This window comes from Pipistrellus hanaki, assembly GCF_964339955.1.
Source record: "Pipistrellus hanaki genome assembly, chromosome: 10".
NCBI lineage: Eukaryota > Metazoa > Chordata > Mammalia > Chiroptera > Vespertilionidae > Pipistrellus > Pipistrellus hanaki.
In genome coordinates, this window is record NC_140512.1 from 11,606,117 (window position 1) to 11,631,230 (window position 25,114).

At 45.8% G+C, this 25,114-nt stretch overlaps 2 protein-coding genes across 5 annotated transcripts in view; both read right to left on the minus strand.

Annotated features, from left to right (window-relative positions):
- The window catches only part of ZNF398 (zinc finger protein 398), a 73,934-nt gene extending 50,273 nt beyond the window's left edge, over positions 1–23,661 (minus strand). Inside the window, exon 1 of one of the 2 annotated variants that reach the window (XM_084896869.1) lies at positions 23,639–23,661. The gene's annotated coding sequence lies outside the window, so the exon portion shown is untranslated. The remainder of the gene's footprint in view (positions 1–23,638) is intronic. The other variant, XM_084896870.1, reaches the window with a different exon arrangement.
- ZNF777 (zinc finger protein 777) overlaps positions 1–25,114 on the minus strand; it is a 32,669-nt gene extending 7,555 nt beyond the window's left edge. Inside the window, exons 1-5 of one of the 3 annotated variants that reach the window (XM_084896853.1) lie at positions 24,229–25,114; positions 18,737–19,576; positions 16,880–17,006; positions 15,233–15,346; positions 24–275 (exon numbers count right to left, since the gene is read on the minus strand). In XM_084896853.1, coding sequence (XP_084752979.1) covers positions 24–275; positions 15,233–15,346; positions 16,880–17,006; positions 18,737–19,561 — 1,318 coding nt within the window. In that variant the 5' untranslated portion in view covers positions 19,562–19,576; positions 24,229–25,114. Of the gene's footprint in view, positions 1–23; positions 276–15,232; positions 15,347–16,879; positions 17,007–18,736; positions 19,577–23,134; positions 23,392–23,493; positions 23,636–24,228 lie in introns of those variants that run through there. The other 2 variants (XM_084896851.1, XM_084896852.1) reach the window with 2 other exon arrangements.

Sequence of the window (25,114 nt, forward strand, 5' to 3'; positions counted from 1 at the left end):
TCAGTGTCCCCGCCCCGACTGACCTGTGCAATTTCTCTGCTGCACCAGCATCTGCTTGAGCTCGCTGAACTCGCCGGAGCCTTCTGTGGACTCCTCCAACATGTTTTCCTGCTCCTGCATGTCCAGATCTGGCTGCTCTCCACAGGGGTCACCCAGCTCCGAGTCCTGGAAGCCATGCTCTTCCACCTGTCCCATCAAGGGCTCCGGCGTCTCCAAGCTCTCGGAGCCCTCGTCGTTGGTCTGCACCTCAATCTTAATCACGATGCCGTCATGGGCTGAGAGAAGGCAGAGTGGTGGGGAAGGAGGACAGAAGAACCCAGAACACATTCATTCTACCCGCCCTAGAGTTTACATTTCAAAAACTCTTATATTTTCTGAAGAAATATAATACTAAGTTGGCATTGATTAGACATAGAATTTTCTGGACATATTGCCCTGACTTTTTTTTTTTTTTTTTTTTTTTTTTAAGCTTGCCTGTAAGTCTGAAGGCTAATTTCAAATGTCATTACCTACATAGGCATCATTTTACATAAAGAGGATTATGGCATACTTTTTTTGTCCTTTCATACAGTATTTTTTTTCCCTTTTAACTTGCTTTCCTCTTCCCCTCATTTCCCATTTCATAGTTATGACCTTCCCAGGCAACCCTGCAACTAACCTAGTACCTTTCTCTACAGGTAGGCTAATGCATTCCTTTTGAATATTGCACACACACTATCATGAATGATACTGTAATGTCTTCAACTAGTCCCTTACTGAAGAACATTCACTTTTTCTTCCCAGTCTTTTGCCATGGGAGGGGAGAGAATGGGAGGGGAGGGGAGGGGAGGAGAGGAGAAGAGAGGAGGAAGAAAGAAAGCAAGAAGCCAGAAAACCAGTGGCCAAGGCTAACAGTCTATGCCTCCCCGAAGTCTCCTCTTTATTCTTCTGCCAAATGCTCTCATCACTCCCAGGTCAAGTGGACCACATCACTGAGAAAGCGGACAACCAAGTATGCTAGTGACCATACCTCAAACTGGGTTCCTTCTGATGTTTGGAAATCCTTTAATTCCCCTCTGATTGACCAACTAAGCCCATTTGGGAGTAGACAGAATATAAAGCAGCTCTAACATTCTCAGGTGGCATGCCATTCCCCAGCCTTCAAGATAGACTGTGGCTTCTTTCCTCCAGAACTGAGTTTCCAAAGACATCAGTGTCCTAATCTCTATCCAAACTCACCTCTTGGGCTTCTTCCTGATCTAGCTCAAGGTCACCATCTCAAACCCCCCCTTGCTCCCCCTATCCCCCCAAATCTCAGATAAAGCAGTGTCTCTCCTCTCTCCTAAGTCCTCTGCTAGATTCCTTAGTTCTGCCCATGTTTCCCCTGGAACTGCGTGTGCTGCATGAGCTGTGACCCTTCCTTCTCTGTCCTCAATCCCCCTCTCTGCAGTAAATCCAGCATGACCCCAACATTAGAAAAAGATCTTCCTGGCAAACTCCTTAAAATGTTTTTGCTGCTAGCCTTCTCCCTAAATGTTTTTAAAGCTATATATCCTCTGCATCTTTCTGAATAAACATATGAGATGCTTCAGTAACTGCAAAAGATGTCATTTCTGGAGTATTGTAAATATTGACATTTTAAAATAAACTCTTCCATCACCCTTTAATGTCACCAATGGAATCTAAGAATCCCAGCAATTTAAAACCGACCATTCTTCACTTAAAAAACACACCAACAAGTTCTTCTTTGATAGTTGAAATTTTTTTTATATCATTCCTTTCCACCTTGAACTTCTATTTCCATTCCCACTTTGCCCACAGAATTTTATCCTAATAGAAAACATTTTCATGCTTAGAAGCCTTTTACTGATCACCTCATCTACCACTCTGCCACAAAAATGTGTATGTAAATTGAAAGATTAATTTTTCTTTTATTTCTAATAACCACAGGGCTCTAAGTGTTCATTTTTTTCCTCTTGGCTTAAGTTACCTTTACTTATTACAACTGTAGGAAGATAAACAATTATTCAAGATAAAAAACAATAAAAAAAATGGTTGGAAAAATATCTTACAAGGATGGATAGGCATTTTTTTCTCCAACTAGTTAATTTATCTGAGAATGAATATTCTCATTTTTTGAATGAGACTGAGTTCAGAATCCAAGCTATTTCTGCTTTTCATTTCTATATATAAAAGCTCTGGGAAAGTTCATTTAGATAGATACATAGAGGGGCTGGCAGGAGCTTTGTTAGGGAATCATCACTCTCTTCTCTAAATTTCTGAATTGTAATTCTATGAAAGCACCTGGTGAATATATCAAAGATTGTTTTTAATGACCTATTAGCTGACAACTTAATTAGTTTTTCTCTCAATTTTGTTAAAAGCAAAGTATTGGAAATGATCTCACTTGCAAGAGTATTTGCCACCTAGGCCCCAAAGCATGAACTTCTGGTCATGTACCCCAACATTTAGGATTGTTTCTTTGTTTTGTGACCCAGAGGGCTTTTCATACTTAAGTGAAATGCTCCATAATAAGGCAGAGATGGGTGGAAGGTACCTGTGTGTGTTTTTTAATTGCGGGGAATACAGTAGACAAGGACCAACATTTCAGGGGTTGCCTGTGATGGGTTTTACAAATGAGAACAGATGGACTAAAGGCCCAGAAATTGAACCTTCAATGCCATCTGTTATGTCTCTTTTGGACCTTGTACCATCAGGGCATGGGCATCCCAGCTTGAAGAGCACTGCCTTCCAACACCTGCCCCTACCTCAAGACCCTGCTCCAACGTTTCCTCCTCTACCAAACCTCTCACCGTGCTTTCAGAGCACAGCTGTGCTCTTCTCTGAACTAAACTCTTCCATTCCTCAGTGTGATCTTTTCTTCTTTTCCTCTCTAAACATGTATTCACACATTTGCACCCCCTCCCATTTGTTAGGTAGTATTGTTTCTTCCCCAAAAGGACTCCCACCCAAACAACTTTTGAAAGAGTACTGACAACTAAATTGCAAATTCTAAGTAGTAATTTGTTCTCCTATTGAAAAAATGAACTGAAGACACATACATTGTGGGAATACATTTATCCAAAGCTAACTTTTCAAAAAGTTTTAAAGCCCGGCTGGTGTTGCTCAGTGGCTGAGCATTGATCTATGAACCAGGAGGTCATAGTTGATTCTCAGTCAGAGCATATGCTTGGGTTGTGGGCTTGATTTCCTGTTGGGGTATGCAGGAGGCAGCCAATCAATGATTCTCCCTCATCATTGATGATTCTCTCTCTCCTCCTTTTCTCTGAAATCAATACAAATATATTAATTAATAAATAAATCAACAAACAAATGGATTAGAGACAACTAGCTTCCTAGAAGGGAAAAAAGCTTCATATATTTCATATCAAAATTAATGAATCCAAAATTTAAACATAAATAATAAAACCTACTATTAGAAAAAAAGCACAGCCCTTTCTCTCTTCCCCTCCTTTTTTTCTTCCTTCCTTCCTTCCTTTTTTTTTTTTTTTTTTTTTTTGACTTTGAGCTGAGGAACCGGATATTCCTAGACATCAGGGGCCTCATTATCCGTTCTGGAAGCTGTCTAATCAGTCATCCAAACATATTTGATGTACCCAATCCATATTAACTATAATTTTTTGGAAATCATTTTTGTAATTTTGCCTTGATATTGTTTGGCTATAGGAAATATTTAATTTATGATTTCTCTGTAATCACATTTCTTCATAAAAACTTTCATGAGATGGATAAATTGTTTTCAAATGCATTAAATGTTTGTGAACACTAAATTTAATAATGAATCTAGTATATGGTTTAAGTTGTAAACATTTAATCAAACAGTAATTTATAATTTGCAATTTTATTTTTGTTTTCTGGAATAAAATATATTTTATTCCATGTTTCAAATATCTTTATAGAATTTGACAAGCACATAGGTGCAAGACCTGTGATCATAATGTTTGCTAAGTAAAATGGGCTAAGTAAGTATTTCTACATTTGATACATAAAGAAAATTACTGGTAACTCTTAATACATAGAAACTTAAAATAGATACATTTAAACACATAAAAATGTAAGACAGCTATACTACACACAAATACTATACAAAGTTAAGGTATAAACTTGGGGGCATGTTAAAATACCTAAAACAGAGAAGAGCTGCCCACTGAGAGATTGCTGGTTCCATTCCAGATCATGGCACATGCCCAGGTTGCTCAATCCCCAATACGGGCTTGTGTAGGAGGCAACTGATTTATGTTTCTCTCTCCCCCTCCCTTCCTCTCTCTAAAATCAATAAAAATAGGAGAAACCAAGATGGTGGCCAAGGTGAACAACTAATCTGCCGCCTCACACAACAATTTCAAAATTACAACTAAAAGACAAAACATCTATCACCCAGAACCTTGGGAAAGTTGGCTGAAGGGAAGTCTTACACCTAGAAGAGGAAGGAGCACAAGGGCTGAAAAGCTGAGGGACAGAGGCCTGTGAATCGGGCTGGTGGCGGGTGACTGGGCGCGCGGCTTTTTTTCCAACCTGAAGGGAAACAAGCTCCCGATCACTTTGAAATCCAGTTTCTGGGGTCACACGGGGGACCCAGACGCCTACGGGGAGAAGCTGGTCTGTCGGCCATCGTGTCCGAAAGTGAGGGTGACTTTTTTGCAGAGGTGCGCACAGCAGTTATTGTTTACTGCGCTGGAGCACGGGACATGGGGCCTTGGAAACTGCCATCAGCTATCTCTGCCTTTCTGCGTTTCCAAGTCTCTGAGGCCCCATCCCACACATTCTACAAACCTGCCCAGGCTCCACACAGCTGCTTTTGCATAATAATGGCTTGCCCTGTGGCAACTTAACGAAATAAACTGCAGCTCCAGTCAGACTGCTCCAAAATCGTCAAATCCCAAGCAAAGAGGAGAAAACTGTAGTTCTTGCTGTAACTCCTGCTGGGTGGCCTCAGACAGTAGCTGACCTGCACCCCATTGGAGGTCCAGAAACTAGTGTAACTAGTGGTCGGTGTGAGATGACACCAGATTTCAACTACTCTCATAAGGGACACATTCAAGAGGCAGATTCAGTGAGCACCAAAGCCCTACTGGTACAAGTCCTGCCCCATAAACATGTCTCCAGCACAGCAATTCTTCCATTATAGACACAGCAGGTCCCCACAGCAAATTGGCCTGAGGTCAATTCCTCCCAGTGACACCAACAACAATTAAGATTTACCTACAACAAGGCTGTACACACAGTCCACAAAGGGGGGCACAAAGAGTGTCCACATCAGGTAACTGGGAGGCTGACCCATTGAACCATATAGGACACCCAGCACAAAAGGCTACCCTACCAACTCAGGGAAGCAGCAAAAATGAGGAGTCAAGGAAACAGATCTCAAACAAAAGAAGTGGAGGAGAACAAAAGACTGGATATAGAGTTCAAAACCACGGTTATAAGGTTTTTCAAGAATTTTCTAGAAAAGGCCGATAAATTTAGCGAGACCCTCAAGGATATAAAAGAGACCCTCGAGGATATGGAAAAGGACCAACTAGAAATTAAACATACACTGACTGAAATAAAAAAATATTATACAGAGATGCAAATCAAAACAACAATGCGGTACCATCTCACACCTGTCAGAATAGCCAACATCAACAAATCAACAAACGACAAGTGTTGGTGAGGTTGCGGAGAAAAAGGAACCCTCGTGCACTGCTGGTGGGAATGCAGACTGGTGCAACCACTGTGGAGGACAGTATGGAGTTTCCTCAAAAAACTGAAAATGGAACTCCCATTTGACCCAGTAATCCCACTCCTAGGAATATGTCCCAAGAAACTAGAAACACCAATAAGAAAGGATATATGCACCCCTATGTTCATAGCAGCACAAGCTACAATAGCTAGAATTTGGAAACAGCTTAGGTGCCCGTCAGCAGATGATTGGATCAAAAAACCATGGTACATCTACACAATGGAATACTATGCTGCCATAAAAAAAGAAGGAATTCTCATCATTTTCAGCAACCTGGATAGAACTAGAGAACATCATGCTGAGTGAAATAAGCCTCTTCAATGAAAGAGAAATACCACATGACCTCACTCATTTATGGATATTAAAGAACATTATAAACTGATGAACCAAAAGACAGATATAAAGACAGTAAAGCAACAAGCAGACTGTTAAATTACAGCCCAGCCGGGAGGGTAGGGAGTTCTGGGGGAGATAAGAGATCAACCGAAGGACTTGTATACATGTATATAAGTACAACCAATGGACACAAAACTCTGGGGAGGGAGGGTATGTATGGGAGGTGGGGGCAATGTTAAAATATGTACACAGATAATTATTTAATTTTATATATATATATATATATATATATATATATATATATATATATATATATATATATTATACAGAGACCCAACAGCTGACTAGAGGAACGCAAGAATCAAGTCAAAGATATGGAATACAAAGAGGCAAAGAACACTCTTCTGGAGAAGCAAGAAGAGAAGAGAATCCAGAAAGTTGAAGACAGTGTAAGAAGCCTCTGGGACAACTTCAAGCCTACCAACATCAGAATTATGGGGGTGCCAGAAGAAGAGAGAGAGCAAGACACTGAAAACCTACTTGAAGAAATAATGACTGGAAACTTCCCCCACCTGGTGAAAGAAATAGACTTACAAGTCCAGGAAGCACACAGAAACCCAAACAAAAGGAATCCAAAGAGGACCACACCAAGACACATCATAATTAAAATGCCAAGAGCAGCCGAAGCCGGTTTAGCTCAGTGGTAGAGCATCAGTCTGGGGATTGAAGGGTCCCGGGTTCGATTTCGGTCAAGGGCATGTACATTGGTTGCAGGCACATCCCCGGTGGGGGGTGTGCAGGAGGCAGCTGGTCGATGTTTCTCTTTCATTGAAGTTTCTAGCTCTCTATCCCTCTTCCTTCCTCTCTGTAAAAAATCAATAAAATATATATAAAAAAGAAAAAATGCCAAGAGCAAAAGACAAAGAGAGAATCTTACAAGCAGCAAGAGAAAAACAGTTAGTTACCTACAAGGGAGCACCCATACGATTATCAGCTGATTTCTCAACAGAAACTATGCAGGCCAGACAGGAGTGGTAAGAAATATTCAAAGTGATGAATAGCAAGAAGCTACAACCACAATTACTCTATCCAGCAAAGTTATCATTCAGAATTGAAGGGCAGATAAAGAGCTTCACAGATCAGAAGAAGTTAAAGTTCATCACCACCAAACCAGTATTATATGAAATGCTAAAAGGTGTTCTTTAAAAAGAGGAAAAAGAAGAAAAAAAGTAAAAGATAAAAACTATGAACAACAAATACATATCTATCAACAAGTGAATCTAAAAGTCAAGTGAATTGAAAATCTGAGGAACAGAATAAACTGGTGAATATAATAGAATCAGGGGTATAAAATGGGAGGGGATTTATAATTCTCAGGGGGAAAGGGGTGTCTGAGTGGGGGGTATGGGAAAAGACCAGACAAAAATGGTACATCTATGGATGAGGACAGTGGGGGGGAGGTAAGTGCTGAGGGTGGGGTGGGGACCGGGTGGAGGGGAGCTATGAGGGGGAAAAAAGGAAAAACAATTGTAATAATCTGAACAATAAAGATTTATTAAATTAAAAAAATAAAATCAATAAAAACTTATTTTAAAAAAGAGTAGAGCTATTCTCTTTAATATTTAAGAAGCTTTTACAAATCAATAATAAAAAAATCAATAGTTCAAAAGAACAATGAGCAAAAGGCAATTCATAAAGTAAGACATACTAATGGTTAATAAAGGTCTAAAAATACACTCAACTTCACTTTTATGGAATTGGAATGAAAACATCAAAATACTGTCCTTCATACTCATCACTTTAGCAAATAATAAAAGGATAAATAATACCTACTATTGCCAAGGATGTAGGGAAACAGGTAATTTCATGCATAGATGAAGATCTATAAATTAGAATAATTGCTTTGAAGGGCATTTGCTAATATCTATTAAATTTTTAAATAGGTATAGCCTTTTACCCCAAAAATACATTTCTAAATAAGTTTCAGACAAGTGCACAAAATCTATAATAATAAAAGCATAATATGCTAATTAGACCAATGTCCTTTCAGACATCCTTCCTTCCAGACAAAGCCACTGCTGTGGCAGGCAGGGGTCATGGCCAAGGCCCTTGCATGAATTTTGTGCATCGATCCTCTAGTATATTTATAAAGGACATTTAATAAAGCACTGAAACTTGTAAACACTCTAAGTGTACAAGGATGGAAGTTTATTTAAATAATTTATGAAAGCAATGCACAGAATGCTCTAGTCTGGTAATTAAAAAAAAAGATAGATTTATATGTTCTGACATGTAAAGATGTCAAAGATATAGTATCGAAACAAACGAACTGTGAAACAATAATATACTTCTATGCCCGTTTGGATATTTTTTTACAATAGGTATGTAATTATGTATCACTTATAAAATTAAGGCTGTGTGTACATGTGTTCGTGTGTGTGTGTGTGTGTGTGTGTGTGTGTGTGTGTTACTATCCTATATAATAAAGAACTAATATGCAAATGGTCATCACACCCTCATGCCATCATGACTCAGACACTCAACACTGGGGAGAGAGGAATAGGGACCAGCCAGGCACAAATGAGCTCACGAGAGAGGAATGGGAACCAGCTAGGCACAAGTGAGCTTGTGAGAGGAATGGGGACCAGCCAGGCTGTGGCATGGGAGAGGGAGGGACAAGCCGCCTGCCCCGAGGTGCTGGGAGCCAGCAGCTGTGGCTGCAGCCTGGGCGTAGCCACCTGCCCACAGTCCCCTGTGGCTGCAGCTGTCCCGAGCGAAGCTAGCCCAGGTCCTGGGTGCCTGCAACTGGCCAGAGCAGGGAATCCTGGGTCCTGGGTGCAGGGTGAGGCAGATGTGGTTAGGGGTGATCAGTCCAGCAGGGGAGCAATTAGGGGAGATCAGGTAGTAGGGGAGCAGTGAGGGGCAATCAGGCAGGCAGTCAGCCGAGCGGTTAGGAACCAGTGGTCCCAGATTGCGAGAGGCAGTCGGACATCCCCCAAGAGGTTCCGGATTGGAGAGGGTGCAGGCTGAGCTGTGGGATGCCCCGCCCCCCCAGCCATGTACGAATTTCATGCACCGGGCCTCTAGTTTGTACATAAATTGAATTGAATAAACTGTTGACTTGTAGGAGAACTGTGGGACTTTCACTCTCTAAATTTTCTTTTCTAGTGTGTTGTTTTTTTTAAAATATGGAATGCTTCATGAATTTTCATTTCATCCTTGAGCAAGAAAAATGCTAATCATCTCTATCATTCCAATTTTAGTATATGTGCTGCCCAAGTGAGCACTGTTATTTTTTTTTCTTTTTGATGAAACTTTGTTTCACCTCCTCTACCAGCTCTAAGCAAAGAAATGACAGTTCACACTGGCTCTCCAACCTTCTCATGGCTGCACTTCCTGTTAGATTAAAAAATTTTTGGTATATTAGCTTTTTAAATCTTTTTTTATAGTTATACATGTATACAGGTCAGAAGATTGAACAGTTCTTCAAAACTTGTTCTTAGAAAGCTCTCCTCGCTCTTACCAGTGTGGTTCAGGTGGTTGGAGTGTGGTATCATACACAGAAAGGCATGGGTTTGAGTCCCAGTCAGGGCATATACCTAGGTTTCAGCGTCAGTTAGGGTGCCTATGGGAGGAATCCAATTGATGTCTCTCTTCCTCTCTCCCCCCACCCACTTTCTCTCTAAAATAATAAATAAAAACATATCCTCAAGTAAGGATTAAAACAAACAAACAAACAAATAAAGCTTTCCTCCATCCCAACTCATTACCAGCTCCCCAGAGACAATCATTTTCAATTCTTCCAGCTGATGCTTTGTCACATACTTTTATAATGCTAAGTAATATACTTATGTTGCTACTCCTTGAATTTTCAATTTTATCAGCAAAGAGTGTTGGATTTTGTCAAATGCCTTTTATGAATCAACTGATATTATGTGATTTTTGTCTCTCAATTGACTTATGTGATGTATCATGTTTATTGATTTGCTGATATTGTATCAGCCTTGCATCCCTGGAATAAATTCCACTTGGTCATGGTGTATATAACCTTTCTTATGTAATGCTGGATCTGATTTTCTAGAATTTTATTGAGGATTTTAGATTGACTTCCAAGAGCTGTAGGTAAGGACTGTCTCTTCCCCATCCAGCCATATTCTTCCAAGTTCCTGATCTTTCCAGTTTAGCTTATAATTCTGATTGGATCAACACAGTCTACGATAAGCACTGTTGTTCAATATCCTTTTTGCTTTTCCCTGGAGCTAATAAAAAAATTTTTTTTTTTTGGCTTACTATTATCACAAACTCTCCCCCCAAACCTGCTCAGTAACTCTCTTCTCAAACAACGCAAAAAAAAAAGAAAAAAGAAAAGGGGGGGGGGGCGGGTAATTTCTCAATTTAGCTACTTGAAGAAAAAATTTCTGAAACCTCCTGATGTGCTCCGTCTGGCCTGGTGCTTCCAGGTGCACAGCTGCCTTTTAGGGTTTCCACAGCACCCAGGATTCCCTTCATCTCTTATATGGAAGCTCCTAAGCCTTTCTGGTTTACTGCCCCATTTTGAGAATGGAGGCATAAGAGACTGTGAACACCTCAAAATGTCTCAATTTCACTCTCATAATAAATTAGAACAGTCTAACTAGATATCACATTCTAGAATGGCTGATGATATTTTCCACTTTTAAAATTTAAAGAAATTTATTTATTTTTAAAATATATTTTATTCATTTTTTACAGAGAGGGATAGAGTTAGAAACATCAATGAGAGAGGATCATTGATCAGCTGCCTCTTGCACACCCCCTACTGGAGATGTGGCCGCAACCAAGGTACATGCCCTTGATCGGAATCGAACCTGGGACCTTTTGGTCAGCAGGCCGACGCTCTATCCACTGAGCCAAACCGTTTTCAGCACTGAGAGATTTCTTGCTGCAGTATCTAAGGTGTGGGTCTATTTCCATTCATTGTTCTGGACAGTTGGTGAGCACTTTTTCAATTTGGGAAACCATGTCTTTCAATGCTGGGAATTTTTCTTTCTTTTTTTGTGTAAAATTTATTTTTTATTATTTTCATTTTTCAATTATAGTTGACACAGTTTCAGTTATAGCTGAAAATTTTTGTTAATCTATTTTGTTGCTAATTCCCTTCTTTCTGGTTCTGCTATTCTTTTTTCTGGTATTCCCAATGTCTGGAAATTGGACTTTCATCCTTTCATTTTCTTATTCTTTCCCTATTTTCTTTTTTTGCCTTTTTGCTTTATTTTCCGAGATGTGCACTCAACGTTATATACCAACACTGTTACTGAGCTTTTGATTTGTGTGTGTGTATACTCTTATTCAGTACACATACACATATTTGTTGTTACTGATCCTTACCTAAGGATATTTTTCCATTAATTTTTAGAGAGAATGGAAGGGAGGAGAGAAACATTGATGTGAGAAAGACTCATTGATTGGTTGCCTCCTGCACGTGGTCCCTCAAGCTTGCAACTGAGGTACATGCCTTTGACCAGAATCAAAGCCTGGACCCTTCACTCCACAGGCCGATGCTCTATTCACTGAGCCAAACCGACTAGGGCTATTATATTTTTAATTCTGAATAGCTCCTTCCTATTCTTTTTTTTTTTTTTTAAATAAGCATTCTACTTTTGTGTCATAGATGCATTCACTTTGACTCTCTTAGGATTATATATATTTGTATATACTTAAACAATCATTTCCCCCCACTCTGCATAGTCTCTGTTGTCTCAAAATTTATTTTTTCTGGCTTTTTCCCCTTTAGCCTCTGTATATGAGAGGCTTTTCTTAAGTGTCTTATGGTTCTTGGCTTTCCATTTCTTTTTTTTTAATTTCTTTTTTTAAAAAAAAATAAATATATATTTTATTGATTTTGTACAGAGAGGAAGGGAGAGAGAGTTAGAAACATCAATGAGAGAGACTCATTGATCAGCTGCCTCTTGCACACCCCCTACTGGGGATATGCCCGCAACCAAGGTACATGCCCTTGACCGGAATCGAACCCGGGACCTTTCAGTCCCCAAGCTGACGCTCTATCCACTGAGCCAAACCAGTCCCGGCTTGGCTTTCCATTTCTATTAAAGTGGAACACTCAGAAGGGAACTGAAAGTTCAGTACATGCAGGTAGCATTCACCTCCTAGTAGGATGATTTCTTTGGGTCATTTCAATGGGAAATTTCTTGGATGGACCCAAAAGTCTCTCTATAAAACTCTTCCAATATCCCAACCTGAGGATACTGGAAGGAGCGTTATTTTGGGGGAGAAGTTAGAGAAGGATGGTGATCTCAACATCTGGAAGTCAACTCTTACTTATTCCCTTATTTTCAACATGGGAAATTGTGCCTAGTGCTCATGTCCAGATCCTCTTATTGATCCTCTCAAAGAATTGCTTTTGGTTCTCTATCAGGGTTGGGAGAGGCAGAGAACAGAATTTGGGGGAAGTAATAAAGGGGTAGTGCCTTAGAGGCCTCTTTAAAAGCTGTTTCACATTGCCTAGCCAGCAAGTGTTGACCTATGAACCAGGAAGTCATGGTTTAATTCTCAGTCAGGGCACATGTGCAGGAGGCAGCTGATCAATGATTCTCTCTCATCACTGATGTTTCTGTCTCTCTCCCTCTCCCTTCCTCTCTGAAATCAATAAAAATATAAAACATAAAAACAGAAATAAAAGCTGTTTCATGCTGGAGGCTAATTCTAACAGGTCATAATTGCAAGAAGTTCATCAACCTTTTGATGAACTTCTTGCATTAATGATCACCTCCAGCGGTTTCAAAAATCCTATTTTAGCCTTACCTTTACCCCATCTCCAAAGATACCTGAAGCCTCTGGTACTAATTCCTGAGTCCTGATTGTGATGGGGTGGAGTGCAAATCAAGGTTTTGCTCAGCTTACCCAGTACCAATTTTGGATGCAGCTTTCTAAATCAGTCATCATCTAGCCATTTGCTTTCAGGCTTCCAAAATCTACTTGCTGTTGTCTCCTTGTCCATTTGTTTGAAAGTCCCTTCATTCTTGTTTTAATAGGATTTGGGGAGGATGGGATAAACAAATGTTCAATCTGCCACTGTTAAATCCGTCATTCTTCATGCATTGTCTTGTTTTTTTAATTTTTTACTGAATAAGAATACATGCTCACTTCAGAAAATTCTGCAAAGCACCGAGAAATATGATTTTGTTATGATTGCATCCAATATTTTTTCCTTTTGCTTACATCACTGACTTCACGTTATTGACATTTTCCAATTCTACAACATTAACTTCCCATCAAAATTTCCAATAGGCTTTAGCAATCTCCACCTTAAGCAAACAACTATGGAACTATGAACATTCTCAATTTTCTAGACTTTTCCTCCTTGGTATCATACCGCTGGGTCTCGCCCAGGGCTGGATTTGCAGCTCCCTTGTAAGGGAGAAGACATGCTAACGGACAGGTTATGGGCGTGTTTGGGCTCTGGTAACTGCAGATTCTCAGAACAACTCTGCTATCCAGAGGCCAGGGCCTCTGGCTTCACACAGAGGTGTGAGATCAAGGCTAACCCTGGAGCATGGTTCCCATATCCTCTACTCTCCTCCCTCCCGGTCCAGACTCCAAGTGGCTAGAGATGGTTAGTGGGACAAATGGCACATTCCAGCCATACAAGGCAGCCTCTGGGAGGCCGCAACTTCCCACAGAAGCTCCAGCCGTGGATGTGCATGTGCCAGAACAAACCGCCAGAGCGCAGCAGGTTGGGGTTCTTTGCTTTTCAATTCTGGCCCCAGTCTGTAGGAGGTCCACCTGTGAAAAGGGTATGACAAGTGGACAGAGGAAGGGGAGCGATATTCTCATTCCAGCCGTTGCAACTGGATGCTGGAAGAGCAGCACCTGGACCACAAGACTGCACTGGAACATCAGGCTGGATTTTAGGGTTTTAACCACCAATCACCTTTCCCATACTCCCATTCTTGGCCTTAAAAGACTTTTTCTTCTACTCTGAATCTATTTCCATGCAGCCCTGGTTTTTGGATGTGACCAAATATTTTATATATATTCTTACTTTCCTCCAAGTAAAAGATCACTCTGTCACATGCCACACTTTGCCCCAACCCCCCATTCTCATCTATACTTTTAAACTCATCTTTGTAGTCTGCTGGATTAATTCAGGATCAGCCACTCCCTTTAATTCAAACCTCCAGGCAAATCTTGAGAGAATAATGACACTGATTTCTCTGAAATATGCCAGCACTTAATTTTCCACAGGGTTCTGTTATTTCCATGTTACCTTTGCTCTTAGTCCATGGAGGATGACATCCCTTCATGTTTCATCTTTGGAGCCAGTTTATAGGTCCTAGAATCAATGACATTTCCTCAAAATAAAACCTGACCGTCGGTCCCCAAGAGATTACCTTCCACGATCACCTATGACGGTTGGCCATGAAGGACAAGGACCTGCTTCCACTGAAGACCTTCAAGGTAAGTCATGCAAGTCCAAAGGTAATTCCAAACTAGAAGCTCCCAAAGTGAACTACAGGTAAGTGCACAAGCTACTGAAGGCCCGGTGTGGAAGGAACACCACCCCACAGAATGACAACAGCTGGTGTTTACTGGGCCATCACTACACACGTCACCACACAGACCCTAAATATGAGTACCGGTCCTATTTAACAGATGAAGAAATGAGGCCTCCAAAAAGGCCAAGTAACTAAACTCACGCTGCTGACAGCAGACAAGCCGGATTAAGCAAAGGCAGCCGGACACTTGAGCCACATGGCCAGTCCTCTCTGCGGCCTCCATCTAATGCCTTGTATAGACATGGCCCTGCACATTGGAGGATGTTTCTGGTAAAGCCACATCTGTCCCTAGTCCACTGAACAGATACAGAGTCAGGACGTGGCCCTTCTCCAGGGAGCTCTAGCATGTATGAGCACCCTGAAAAGTGACCATCTTTCTTGCAGTTCTTGTTTTGTTTCCTGTAGACTGAGGTAACATTAGGTTATGACAAAATTCCCTGAGACAAGGAACCCAACAGCAGACCTATGTATCAGCCTGGTGATCAAGGAGACGCCAGCACCTGCAGACGGACCTCCTTCCTGCACATAGCTGGCTAACGTATCTGACCAGGGCTTACTCTGGATTGTAACTCTGAAAGATCTAGAAGGCAGATCTCTGGGCTGCCTGAGAGCCACTCACCAGCACTGGGGTCTGCAGGTGGTTCGCCTTCTTCTGAGTCTTCTTGCTCCTGCATGGTTGGCCTCTCTCCACGCTCCATCTGTGACATGAGGTCTGGTTTGGAAATTGCATAGTCTGGGAAGGAGGAAGGGAAGAAGATATAATATGGCTGAGGTTGCACTGGATGCTGCAAATGTGTCACCTGTGTGAGTGTGACCCCATAGCAGCTCCCCTAATTTGCAGCTAACAATGTTGGAGAAGAAATGACCCAAGTTTCTAGCCCTTTTCTTGGGACCCACTGTGTGTGTGCATGTGCACATGGACGTGTGTGCTAGCCATGTACCATGTCTTCCCATGCGGGGTCCGGCAGTAGGGCTCCACCTGCCACCAACACAAACTGGCTCTTTTGTCATTGTCACACCTGTTGTTCAGGTTTTTCATGACAAAGGCACAAGGTATTTAAGTTTTTATAAAGTACAAAATTATCCTGAGAAATTCTAGAAGCCGTAACATAAAATACTGATAGATTTCCTTACATTAAAAAAGCTTAAAGTTACTTGGAAATAAAATTAAAAGATGAAGAAACATGGAGGAAATATCATTATACACACACATTTGCCATTTGTAAGTCAAATGGCTAATATCCATAATTGCATATAAACAGTCTCTATAATTAGTGAAAAATAAAAAAGCAAAGATAAGAATAGGTAATTCATAGAAGAATGCAAATGGCCAGTAAACACTTGAAATGATAAACAAGTTCACTAATCATCTAAGAAATATAGATTAAGATAATGAGGTGTCCTTTTTCACCCATCAGAAAAGACAAATATTTAAAATAGAACATCAGCTGGGCCAGGGTGTGGAGAAAAGGCATTTTCACACACCACTGCATAAACATACAGGGCCTCTGGAGGGCACTATAGCAGTGACAGAGAGATTATTGTAAATGTGCACCCTCTTTACTCCCAACCCACTTCTAGGAATCTGTGCCACTGAAATACTTCTAAGTGCACAGAGATGTTTTATGGCAACACTCACAGGGAGGAGACAGAATCCAGAGGCTGCCCATTAAGTGCCCAGTGTTCATCTTCCCAAGCAGGCCTATGCGTGTTGACATGAAAAGCTGCCTAAGACCTGCCGTTAGGTGAAATGAGTGAAGGATCCCATTGGTGCATACCACAAACTGCACGTGCATGAGTGCAAGCATCATGTGTTATGTTTGCATGCGCACAGAAAATATGGGAAACCACGCAGGCCAGTGGGTTCGAAGTGGTACTGGTGGGAGGATGGGGGATGCTCTTTATTATGTAAATATAAATTGCTGATTTTTCACAATTATGTATGCACTTTTAAAAAGAAAAGAAAAAGCAAATTAAGAAGAGAAGCTGAATCCTGTTTGGCTCAGTGGACAGAGCGTTGGCCTTCGGAATGAAAGGTCCCGGGTTCGATTACGGTCTAGGGCATGTACCTTGGTTGCAGGCACATCCCCAGTGGGGGGTGTGCAGGAGGCAGCTGATGGATGTTTCTCTCTCATCGATGTTTCTAAATCTCTAATCTCTTGTGCTCTCCAACATTGTTTCCCTTGGAGTTCAGAAATCCCAGCGGTTCCAAATGGACCTCAAGCTCGTGCTAAGGCAGCCCCTGTGAGTGAAGCCCGCTCCTTACCCATGGAAACCAGAGACTCGTAGTTGCCCCTCATCACATTCTTGTAGAGCTCCTTCTGCCACTCGGACAGGTTTCCCCACTCCTGCTCCGAGAAATGGACGGCGACATCATCAAACGTGACAGGAACCTGAAACCACAGGACAAGCTCAGCTGGGACCCGCTGGAGGGTTGTCACAGGTCCTCGACTGCCAAAGCCCAAGGAAGCAAATGGCTGCAACCCCCTGGCCTGGTTCAAGCACCTCTTCTTAGGACCAGAGTGGGAAAGGTCCAAAGGCTCGGCCCTGGGATGTCACCAAGGGGTCTGGCCAGGCTTGGGCCACTGCTCTGATACCAGAGTAAGGACCTTGTCTTGTCTGGTTCTTTTCTTCTCAACAGGATAGCCCTCACTGCTGTAAAGCCTGGTGTGCAGACCAGTAGCAAAAGCTAGAGAACTTGCTAGAAATGCAGGCTCTCAGTCCCCACTGTAAGCTCACTAATCAGATTCTGCAACACAGGTGTTTCACATGCATAATAAAATTGGACAAGTGCTGGCATAGAGAATATAGTCCAAGTTCTTTCCTAAAGGCTGGGGAAAGTGGCAGCAGCACAAAAGACTGTAAAGAAAGCTGGTCCAGCCCTAACCAGTTTGCTCAGTGGATGGAGCGTCAGCCTGTGGACTCAGGGGTCCCAGGTTCCGGTCAAGGGCATGTACCTCTGTTGCGGGAACATCCCCAGTGGGGAGTGAGTAGGAGGTAGCTGATGCGATGTTTCTCTTTCATTGATGTTTCTAACTTTCTCCCTTCCTCTGCTAAAAAATCAATAAAATATACTATATATATATACACAATATATATATATATATTTTAAATCTGGTCCACATTCAAGTTCTTACAGCATCTTCTGGAAAATAATATTAAAACCTAATGTTTGCCCTAGCTGGTTTGGCTCAGTGGATGGAGCGTTGGCCTGTGGACTGAAGGGTCCCAGGTTCGATTCTGGTCAAGGGCGTATACCCGGGTTGCGGGCTCAATCCCTAGTAGGGGGCTTGCAGAAGGCAGCCCATCAATGTTTCTCTCATCATCAATGTTTCTCTCTCTCTCTCTCTTGCTCTCTTCCTTCCTTCCTTCCCTCCCTCCCCTGTCTTCCTCTCTGAAATCAATAAAAATATATAAAAAACAAAGCAAAAACCTAATGTTCTCTAGTGTTTTTAGGCTCCCTCTAGAAATCATATTATTATTGGCATTAACATGGTTTATAAGCCAACTGATAAAAATGTTGAGTTCTGCCTTACTGTGTGTGGCTCAGCTGGTTGGTGCCCAGGGCTGAGGTGTGATTCCTGGTCTGGACACATGCCTAGGTTGAAGATTTGATTCCTGGGTTGGGGCAAGTATGGGAGGCAACCAATCAATGTTCCTCTCTCTAAAAATCAGCAAAAACATAACCTCACATGAGGATGGAGAGAAAAAAAACAAAACAAATCAAAACAAAACAAAAAACATTGAGCCTAACCAAGCCCCATACTATTTCACCCTCCCTAGTGGTGAATGGCTAATTCACACTCACGAGGACCGACTGACTACATCTCTATCACTGGGCCTTTGCTCTGCGTGCTCATCCTCTCACACATCACCCTTCTAAACTGAACACCCTTCTAAACCAACATTTCCTGATCACTAGGACCCTCCTCTGATCTATTCACCTATGCTTTTATCAACAGGAGAAGTCATTTAAGGGTGGTGTGTAAAACGATGCTGACAACCAACCAGGTATCATGATATTTTTTTCCTTCTCAAACATCATCTTTCATATTTAACTCCGTTCCTAAAACATATGCTAATCCAGATCACTCCTTGGGAGCCCCAGTTGGGACAAGGTTACCTTGGGAACTTCTCCATTGTTGCCCGGGGGCAGCCGCAGGATCCAGAAATTTCTGTTTTTCAGCAGGTTCTCCATGTTCTCCAGCCGCCTCTGCAGCAGCCCGTACTCCTGCAGCAGGGTCCCCAGCACAACCCATTTGCTCTCCAAGTGGTTTGCAAACTCCACGGCCGTCTTCTCGCAGTCAGCTATCTTCTTCTCGTTTGTCCCTGTCCGCCCCTCCAGCGTCAGCAGCCGCATGGCCTGGGCCTCTAGTTTCCTCTCCACAGCCTGGACCGCAGCCCACATGGCCAAGCGGGTGATCTCCGCCGTCGGGAGTGGCGTGTCCTTCTGGGCTGCAGAAGAGATGTGGAAAGGGGTTTCCTTTTGGGAAACTGGGCTCTGGAGCAAGGGGTCCATGTCGGCCTCGGGAACAGTGGGGGAGAGGGGGAGGGGGTCTTTCTCAGGAACTTCAGGGGAGTGGAGTGAGGCTTCTTGGTGGTGGGTGGAGTGAGAAAGCAGTGAGATTTCTTGTTCAGCAACACATGGGGGTGGGTACCGGGTCTCTTCCTGGGAGGTCAAGGGGCCTTGCGTCTCTTGCTCGGAGGCTGCAGGGTACACGAGTGAGGGTGCCTTCTTGAGGATGTGCGGCATGCGTCTGGAGGTCTCTTGCTTGGGAGGTAAGGAGCCTTGCCGGGGAACAGCAGGAGTCAAAGACGGCATTTCTTTGGGGGGAAGAACCCGGGACTGGAACAGGGCTTCTCGGGGGAGTTTAGCAGGGGCCTGCCGCGGCGTTTCTTCTGGCAGGACACTGGGGAATGACAGAGGTGATGAGCGTTGGGTCTCCATGTCCAGCTGTTGGACCTGTTCAAGGAAAGAGCAGGAGTCAAGGCCAGGCTACAGTTAGCAAAATAAATACCAAAGATACACACATTAATAGGGCGCTGATAGCAATGTGTTCTGTGGATATGAATCTTCCCGAAAACCTAGCACTCATTCAGACATCAATTACAAAACCGTTAACAACAGATAGAAGAAGGTTATGCCACCTTCTTCTCCTCATAGAGCCAGTTCCTTCTTCACAGTATACTTTTCATGGGAACCATCTTAGGAGTTGTATAGTTGGAGAGGAGAAAGGGTACTCAGGCCTGTGCACACATACTGCTGCCAATGTCACTCTGGTATAGTGTTTTTTACCCCTGTTCTCAGTGTCCTCATCCATAGAATGTGACACACCCTGCCACCTCACTGAGTTGAGCATTCTTTAATGAAATAAAACCCTGGAAAAACGACAGAGCAGAATCTTGTCAATGCCAGGCATTGTCCCTATGCCCAGACTCCCAGCAAGGTGGGGGGTGATCTCAGGTGGGGACCAGTGCTGCTAACTAACCTACCTCACGGGTAAGTCATCTGGCCCCCTGCTTCTCCTCGAATTGTCAGCAGTCATGGTACCCATGTTCTTTTCCCCACTTTGTCCAACACACATGACCTTAAGTTCTACCGACTATTTGATAAAAGCTGAATTGTTGACTTATCAATAAAATTCCTCAGAGTTTTATGGTGTGGCCTGGCTCTGACATGATAATATGGACACAGCCCGTTGAAGGCTGAATGGCCTTGTGGACATTCCAAGCCGACTTCTGCTCTAAGCAAGGACACAGGCAGAGGTATGGCATGTCAACGGCTCCTAGGGAGGTCCCTTGGGCAGAGGTCTCTCCGTGGTCTGGGTTCCTCCCTATGGTTTGTGAGGTGGGGAATGAGGAAGAGGCCTGCCAGGGCTAGAAGCAGAGCTGAAGTCTGCCAGTTTTGTTATGCATGTCAAGATTGGAAGGGAGGAGAACCCAAATGCAGACCGATTCCTTTTGGGATTTCAATTAGTATTACCCTTCCTGTTCCCCACCTTGACACGTCCATGTTGAGAGAATTCTTTTGTCATCAGGGATGTGAAGCCAACATCTGCATGATGAGTCCCCCATTTATCTATCCAGACAACCAAAGGCTTTACTGAAACTGAGCAGAATCTCTCCTATAATGTTTGCCCATGTCCTCATCCGCTTCCTTCAATGAATCTACCGAAGGCCCATTCCTATGCACCAAATACTGAGGATCTTTAAAGTAACTGAAATCCCCATTTTCTTTGTTTGAAAATTAACATATCCCTGTGTCCAGTCTGACATAGAGTATGTACTTAATAAATGGCTGCTGAATGAACGAATAGTATAAACTGTTGAGTTATGAAAAAAATTATTAAGGTAAATAAAGTTCCTTCAGTCTTTTATCAAAGGTCATCTAAACCTATTTATACTTCTATTACCATCTTTCTTTTCTCTGTTCATTCATTCACTTATGAATCACTTAACTAAGACACTATTACATTTTTAAGGATGAAAGGCTTAAGACTTTATTAGGACAAGAGAATTCGGAGGTAGTATGATACAAAGCTCTACAGCTAACCAGACAGACGTGACAGCTAGTCAGGAGATGCCTGACAATTACTCTACATTTATGTTCCATGAATTGTGTTAAACATTTTTAAGGGTTATCTCACTTATGTAATCACTTACTAAACCCTATGAAACAGGGACTGCTAGAATTGTTATCCACGCTTTGCACATGAAAACCCTGAGGCAGAAGAGCCTAAGTAATTGCCCAAGGTCACAAAACATGATCTGGCTCCTGGGCCCAGGTCTTAGTTCGCACTGCAGGTCACCTCCAGGTCTTATCAACCAACCGAGGCAGCTGGTTGGTGCTCTGAGTCCTTTTTACCACTGCAATTCAGAAGCTTGGAGATGAAACAAAGATCTGTGGGAGGTTCTATGATGGGGAGGTGGATGGCCCTTTTGGAAAAGACATTTCCATTCAAAGCTGGGGTCAAGGATCCCTTTGAAAACCTAATGAAAGTTGGGGATTCTCCCCCTCAAAAAAATGCATATGGGCACACACACAAAATCCTGCAAACATTTCCAAGGGGTTCGCAGACCCTTAAAGCTGAAGGCTGTCAACAACTAAGCCGCCTCACAACTCTTCCCTCTTCACAGGTGAGGGCCAGACTGGAAGGCCCTCTGGGATGGGAACCTCAGGCACAGGGAAAGTGACTAGCATAATGCAACACAATAGACACATTATGGCCCCATCCTCAGAGGGGATTAGGGCATTTGCCTACAAGTAGTAGGAAAGGAGGGAAAATCCCCTGGGGGCCAAGTTAGTCTCCCTGAGTAATTCAGGGGTTTAACCAAAACAATGAAAACGAGCCCAGTACAGTAAATAAATCCAGCAGAGTAAGACATCTTTACCAACTAGTCTCATCAGAGTTCAAAGGAAAATACCATTTCTTTGCTTTCTATTATTACTGTCTCTCTCCATTTCCGGATTTGGAAGACTATGGTGGGATGAGGGGGCCACAGGAGCATGTCCCCTCCCCCCCTCCCGCCCCCAAAATAAAGCCCCTTGCTATCTTTCCATAATGGCTTTGTATTACCTTCAGCAGAGAGAGGTGGCCCAAGAGAGGGATGTAAATATTATCTCTGAGACTAATAAGCTGTATTCTCCAACTGCAGGGGAGACAGAATTCTTCTGAACTGTATTGCATAGGATTTCACCGTCCCTCCCTACCCCACGTCTCCTAAGTGAATGGGGTCTTTAGGATTCATGCCATGTTAGCAGAAAAACACATAGCCATCCATGTCTGGTTTATAAAGAAAGCTGTGCCGGTTTCCAGTATGACCCAGTGGGATTCACCCAGAATTATATAGGGCCCTGCAGACCTACACCTAGAAGACATTTTAAAATCTTCATGTATGTTATTTTACAAACACTTTTATTATTATTTAAGAACCGAGAGGCTCTTTAGAAAGCCATCTGTCTTGACCCCTTCCTGTGCACAACGGGGAAACGGAGGCTCAGAGGCACAGACACCCAATGCAGCAATCCCCCCCAGAACCGCTGCTGCACCTCCAAGAGCAGGTCTAACGGGGAGGTTTTCAGACACATTGTGTATGTGTGTGTGACTGGCCACCGCAAGAGTCACACCAGCCCCCCAAACCCTTAGGGGCTCGCTCCCCAGACCCCATCCGTCTAGACACCCCAACTTCGCCCTGGGGCCCCCCATACTCAGGGGCTGGAGGCCCAGACGCCGAGCCCGAGGGTCCCAACACCTTCTCCTCCTCCTCCTCCTCCTCCCCCTCCCCCTCCCCCGCCCCGACCGCCCGTGACCGAGCCGCTCCGCCGGCGCTGGCAGCCCCCCGGCCCGCCGCCGCCCTCCCCCACCCCGACGGGCCGCGTCCGCCCGGCGCGGGGCCCAGGCCCGGCCCCCGGGGAGGCCGCCCGCCGCCAGGGCCGCCCCCACCCCGTCCAGGCCCGCGGCCCGGAAGGCGGGCGTTTCTGGGGGCGCGGGCGCCGGGCCGCGGGGACCCGCTACGTGACCTTGGGGCGGGGAGGGCCGGTCGCCGCCGGTGCCCGCGCCTCAGTGCCTCGGCTCCGCGAAGTGGGGAGAGCCGCGTCCGCGCCGCGCGAGGCGCCGGGCCGAGCTCTGCGGAAAGCGCGCGGCGGCGGCGGCCACCCCGACGGACGCGGCGCCGGCCCCGCAGGGAGCGAAGCGCGCCGCCCCGCGCCCCCCGGCGGCCCGCGCGTGTGCGTGCCCGGCCCGGCGCGGCCCGCAGCCTCCCGGACGGCGGCCGGCGCCTCGGCCCCGCGCCGTCCCGCAGCCCCCCCCGCCCCGCGCAGGGGCGCGCGCCCGCCCTGCCCCCCGCCCCCCGCAACGTCGCCGCGTCCCCGGCCCTTACCGAGCCCCCCGGCCGGGCCGCCGAGCCCGGGGCGCGCAGGCCGTCCCCGGGGGCCCGGGTCCGCGTGTCCGCGCGCGCGCGGGCCGCCCTCACCGCCTCGGCCATGGCCCTGCGCGGTCCGGCCCGCCGCCGCCGCCGCCGCCGCCGCCGCCGCCGCCGCGCGGCCCCACGCAGGCCGGCCCGGCCTCGCCTCGGGCGCCGCCCGCCCGCCCGCCCGGCCTCCCTCCCCCGCCCGGGCTCGCGCGGCCGTCGGGCCCGGCCTGCTCCTCAGGGCGGGCGGGCGGGCGGGGACGGAGCGGCCGAGCCCGGCGGCGGCGGCGGCGTCGGAGCGGGGCGCGCGGCGGGGCGGGCGGCCCGGCGGGCGGCGTCCGGCCTCGAGCTGGGCCCGGCCCTCAGCACCGGCCCCCGAGCGGCCGCGGCGGCGACCCCGGCTGCGGCCCCGGCCCCGGCTGCGAGCTGCGCTGCCGTCCCGGCGCCGCTTCAGCAGGGGAGCTGCACCGCAGCTGCCATGTTGATACAAACTGCATCCTGGGAGGCATGTCCCTCTCAGGCCGTTTAAAGAGAAACACTCCGAGGCTCGTCGGAGGCTGCCGGAACCCAGACAGCTCCATCTACAGCCGGTAGGAGCGAACAGTGTCGAGCGAGCCAGCCGGGCGGCGGCGGACACGCCCTGAGCCCCCGGGCCGGGCCGGCCCGTCGTGCACAGCCCGGGCCTCCCCCCCGCGGGCCGCTCACCTGGGGTCCGCCGGCCCGCACCCTGCCCGGCGACACCGGGCGGCGGGGACGCAGAGGAGGAGAGAGCAGCGCGCAGCCCGGGCGACGACGTGGTGGGGTCTGGAGGCGGCTTGATTGGCTCCGACAGCCTTCCCCGCGCCGGATCCCCCGCTCCTCTCAAACCCAGAACCCTTTCAAACCTGCGTTCACAAAGGGATCTGAGAAACCCGTCACACCAGAGGCAGCCCCGGTGCATGTGACCAGCTCGGTGCAGCCCGGGTTCCAGGGGGGCTCCGGGGCAGCGGGCCGTGGGCTCCAGGGGCAGCCAAGGGGTTGGGGGTGCTTCGGCGAAATGCCCCGGTGTTGTTTGCGACCTGAAAAGGACAGCATTCCGAGAATCACAGAGTGATGGGGCCAGCAGGGGCCGGAGCCGTCCTGTGGGAGGAAACTGAGGCCGAGTGGGCAGGGACTTGTTTGCCAGGAGCTGCAGTCTAGGTCCCCCTGGGTGCATGAGCAGTGACCCCCCCCAAACCATGGGACAGCTTGGAGATGGCGGCTCCTTTACCTGGACAGGGTCACCCACATATTTTTGGAATATCTACCTCCAAGGGAGCAAGCACTGGAGTTGAAATGAAGAAAAAAAAGAAAAGAAAAAGCATGGGCAGGCCTTGTGGTGACAGTGATGAGAATGCAGCTGGAGCTAACTTAAGGGGAGGGGGTAGTATGTGTCCGCCTAAGGGGGACCCCGGGGAGGTCAGGTGTGCGGAGCCTGCAGAACAGGCAACGGGAGCAGGACTCTGTGTGCTACGGGCTCAGATCTCTCTTTAAACATGGACACTTACGGGTAGAGAGGCGGCCAGTGCCATCCAGCCCTTTCCCTTCCCTTCCCAGAGATCAGACTTAGCAC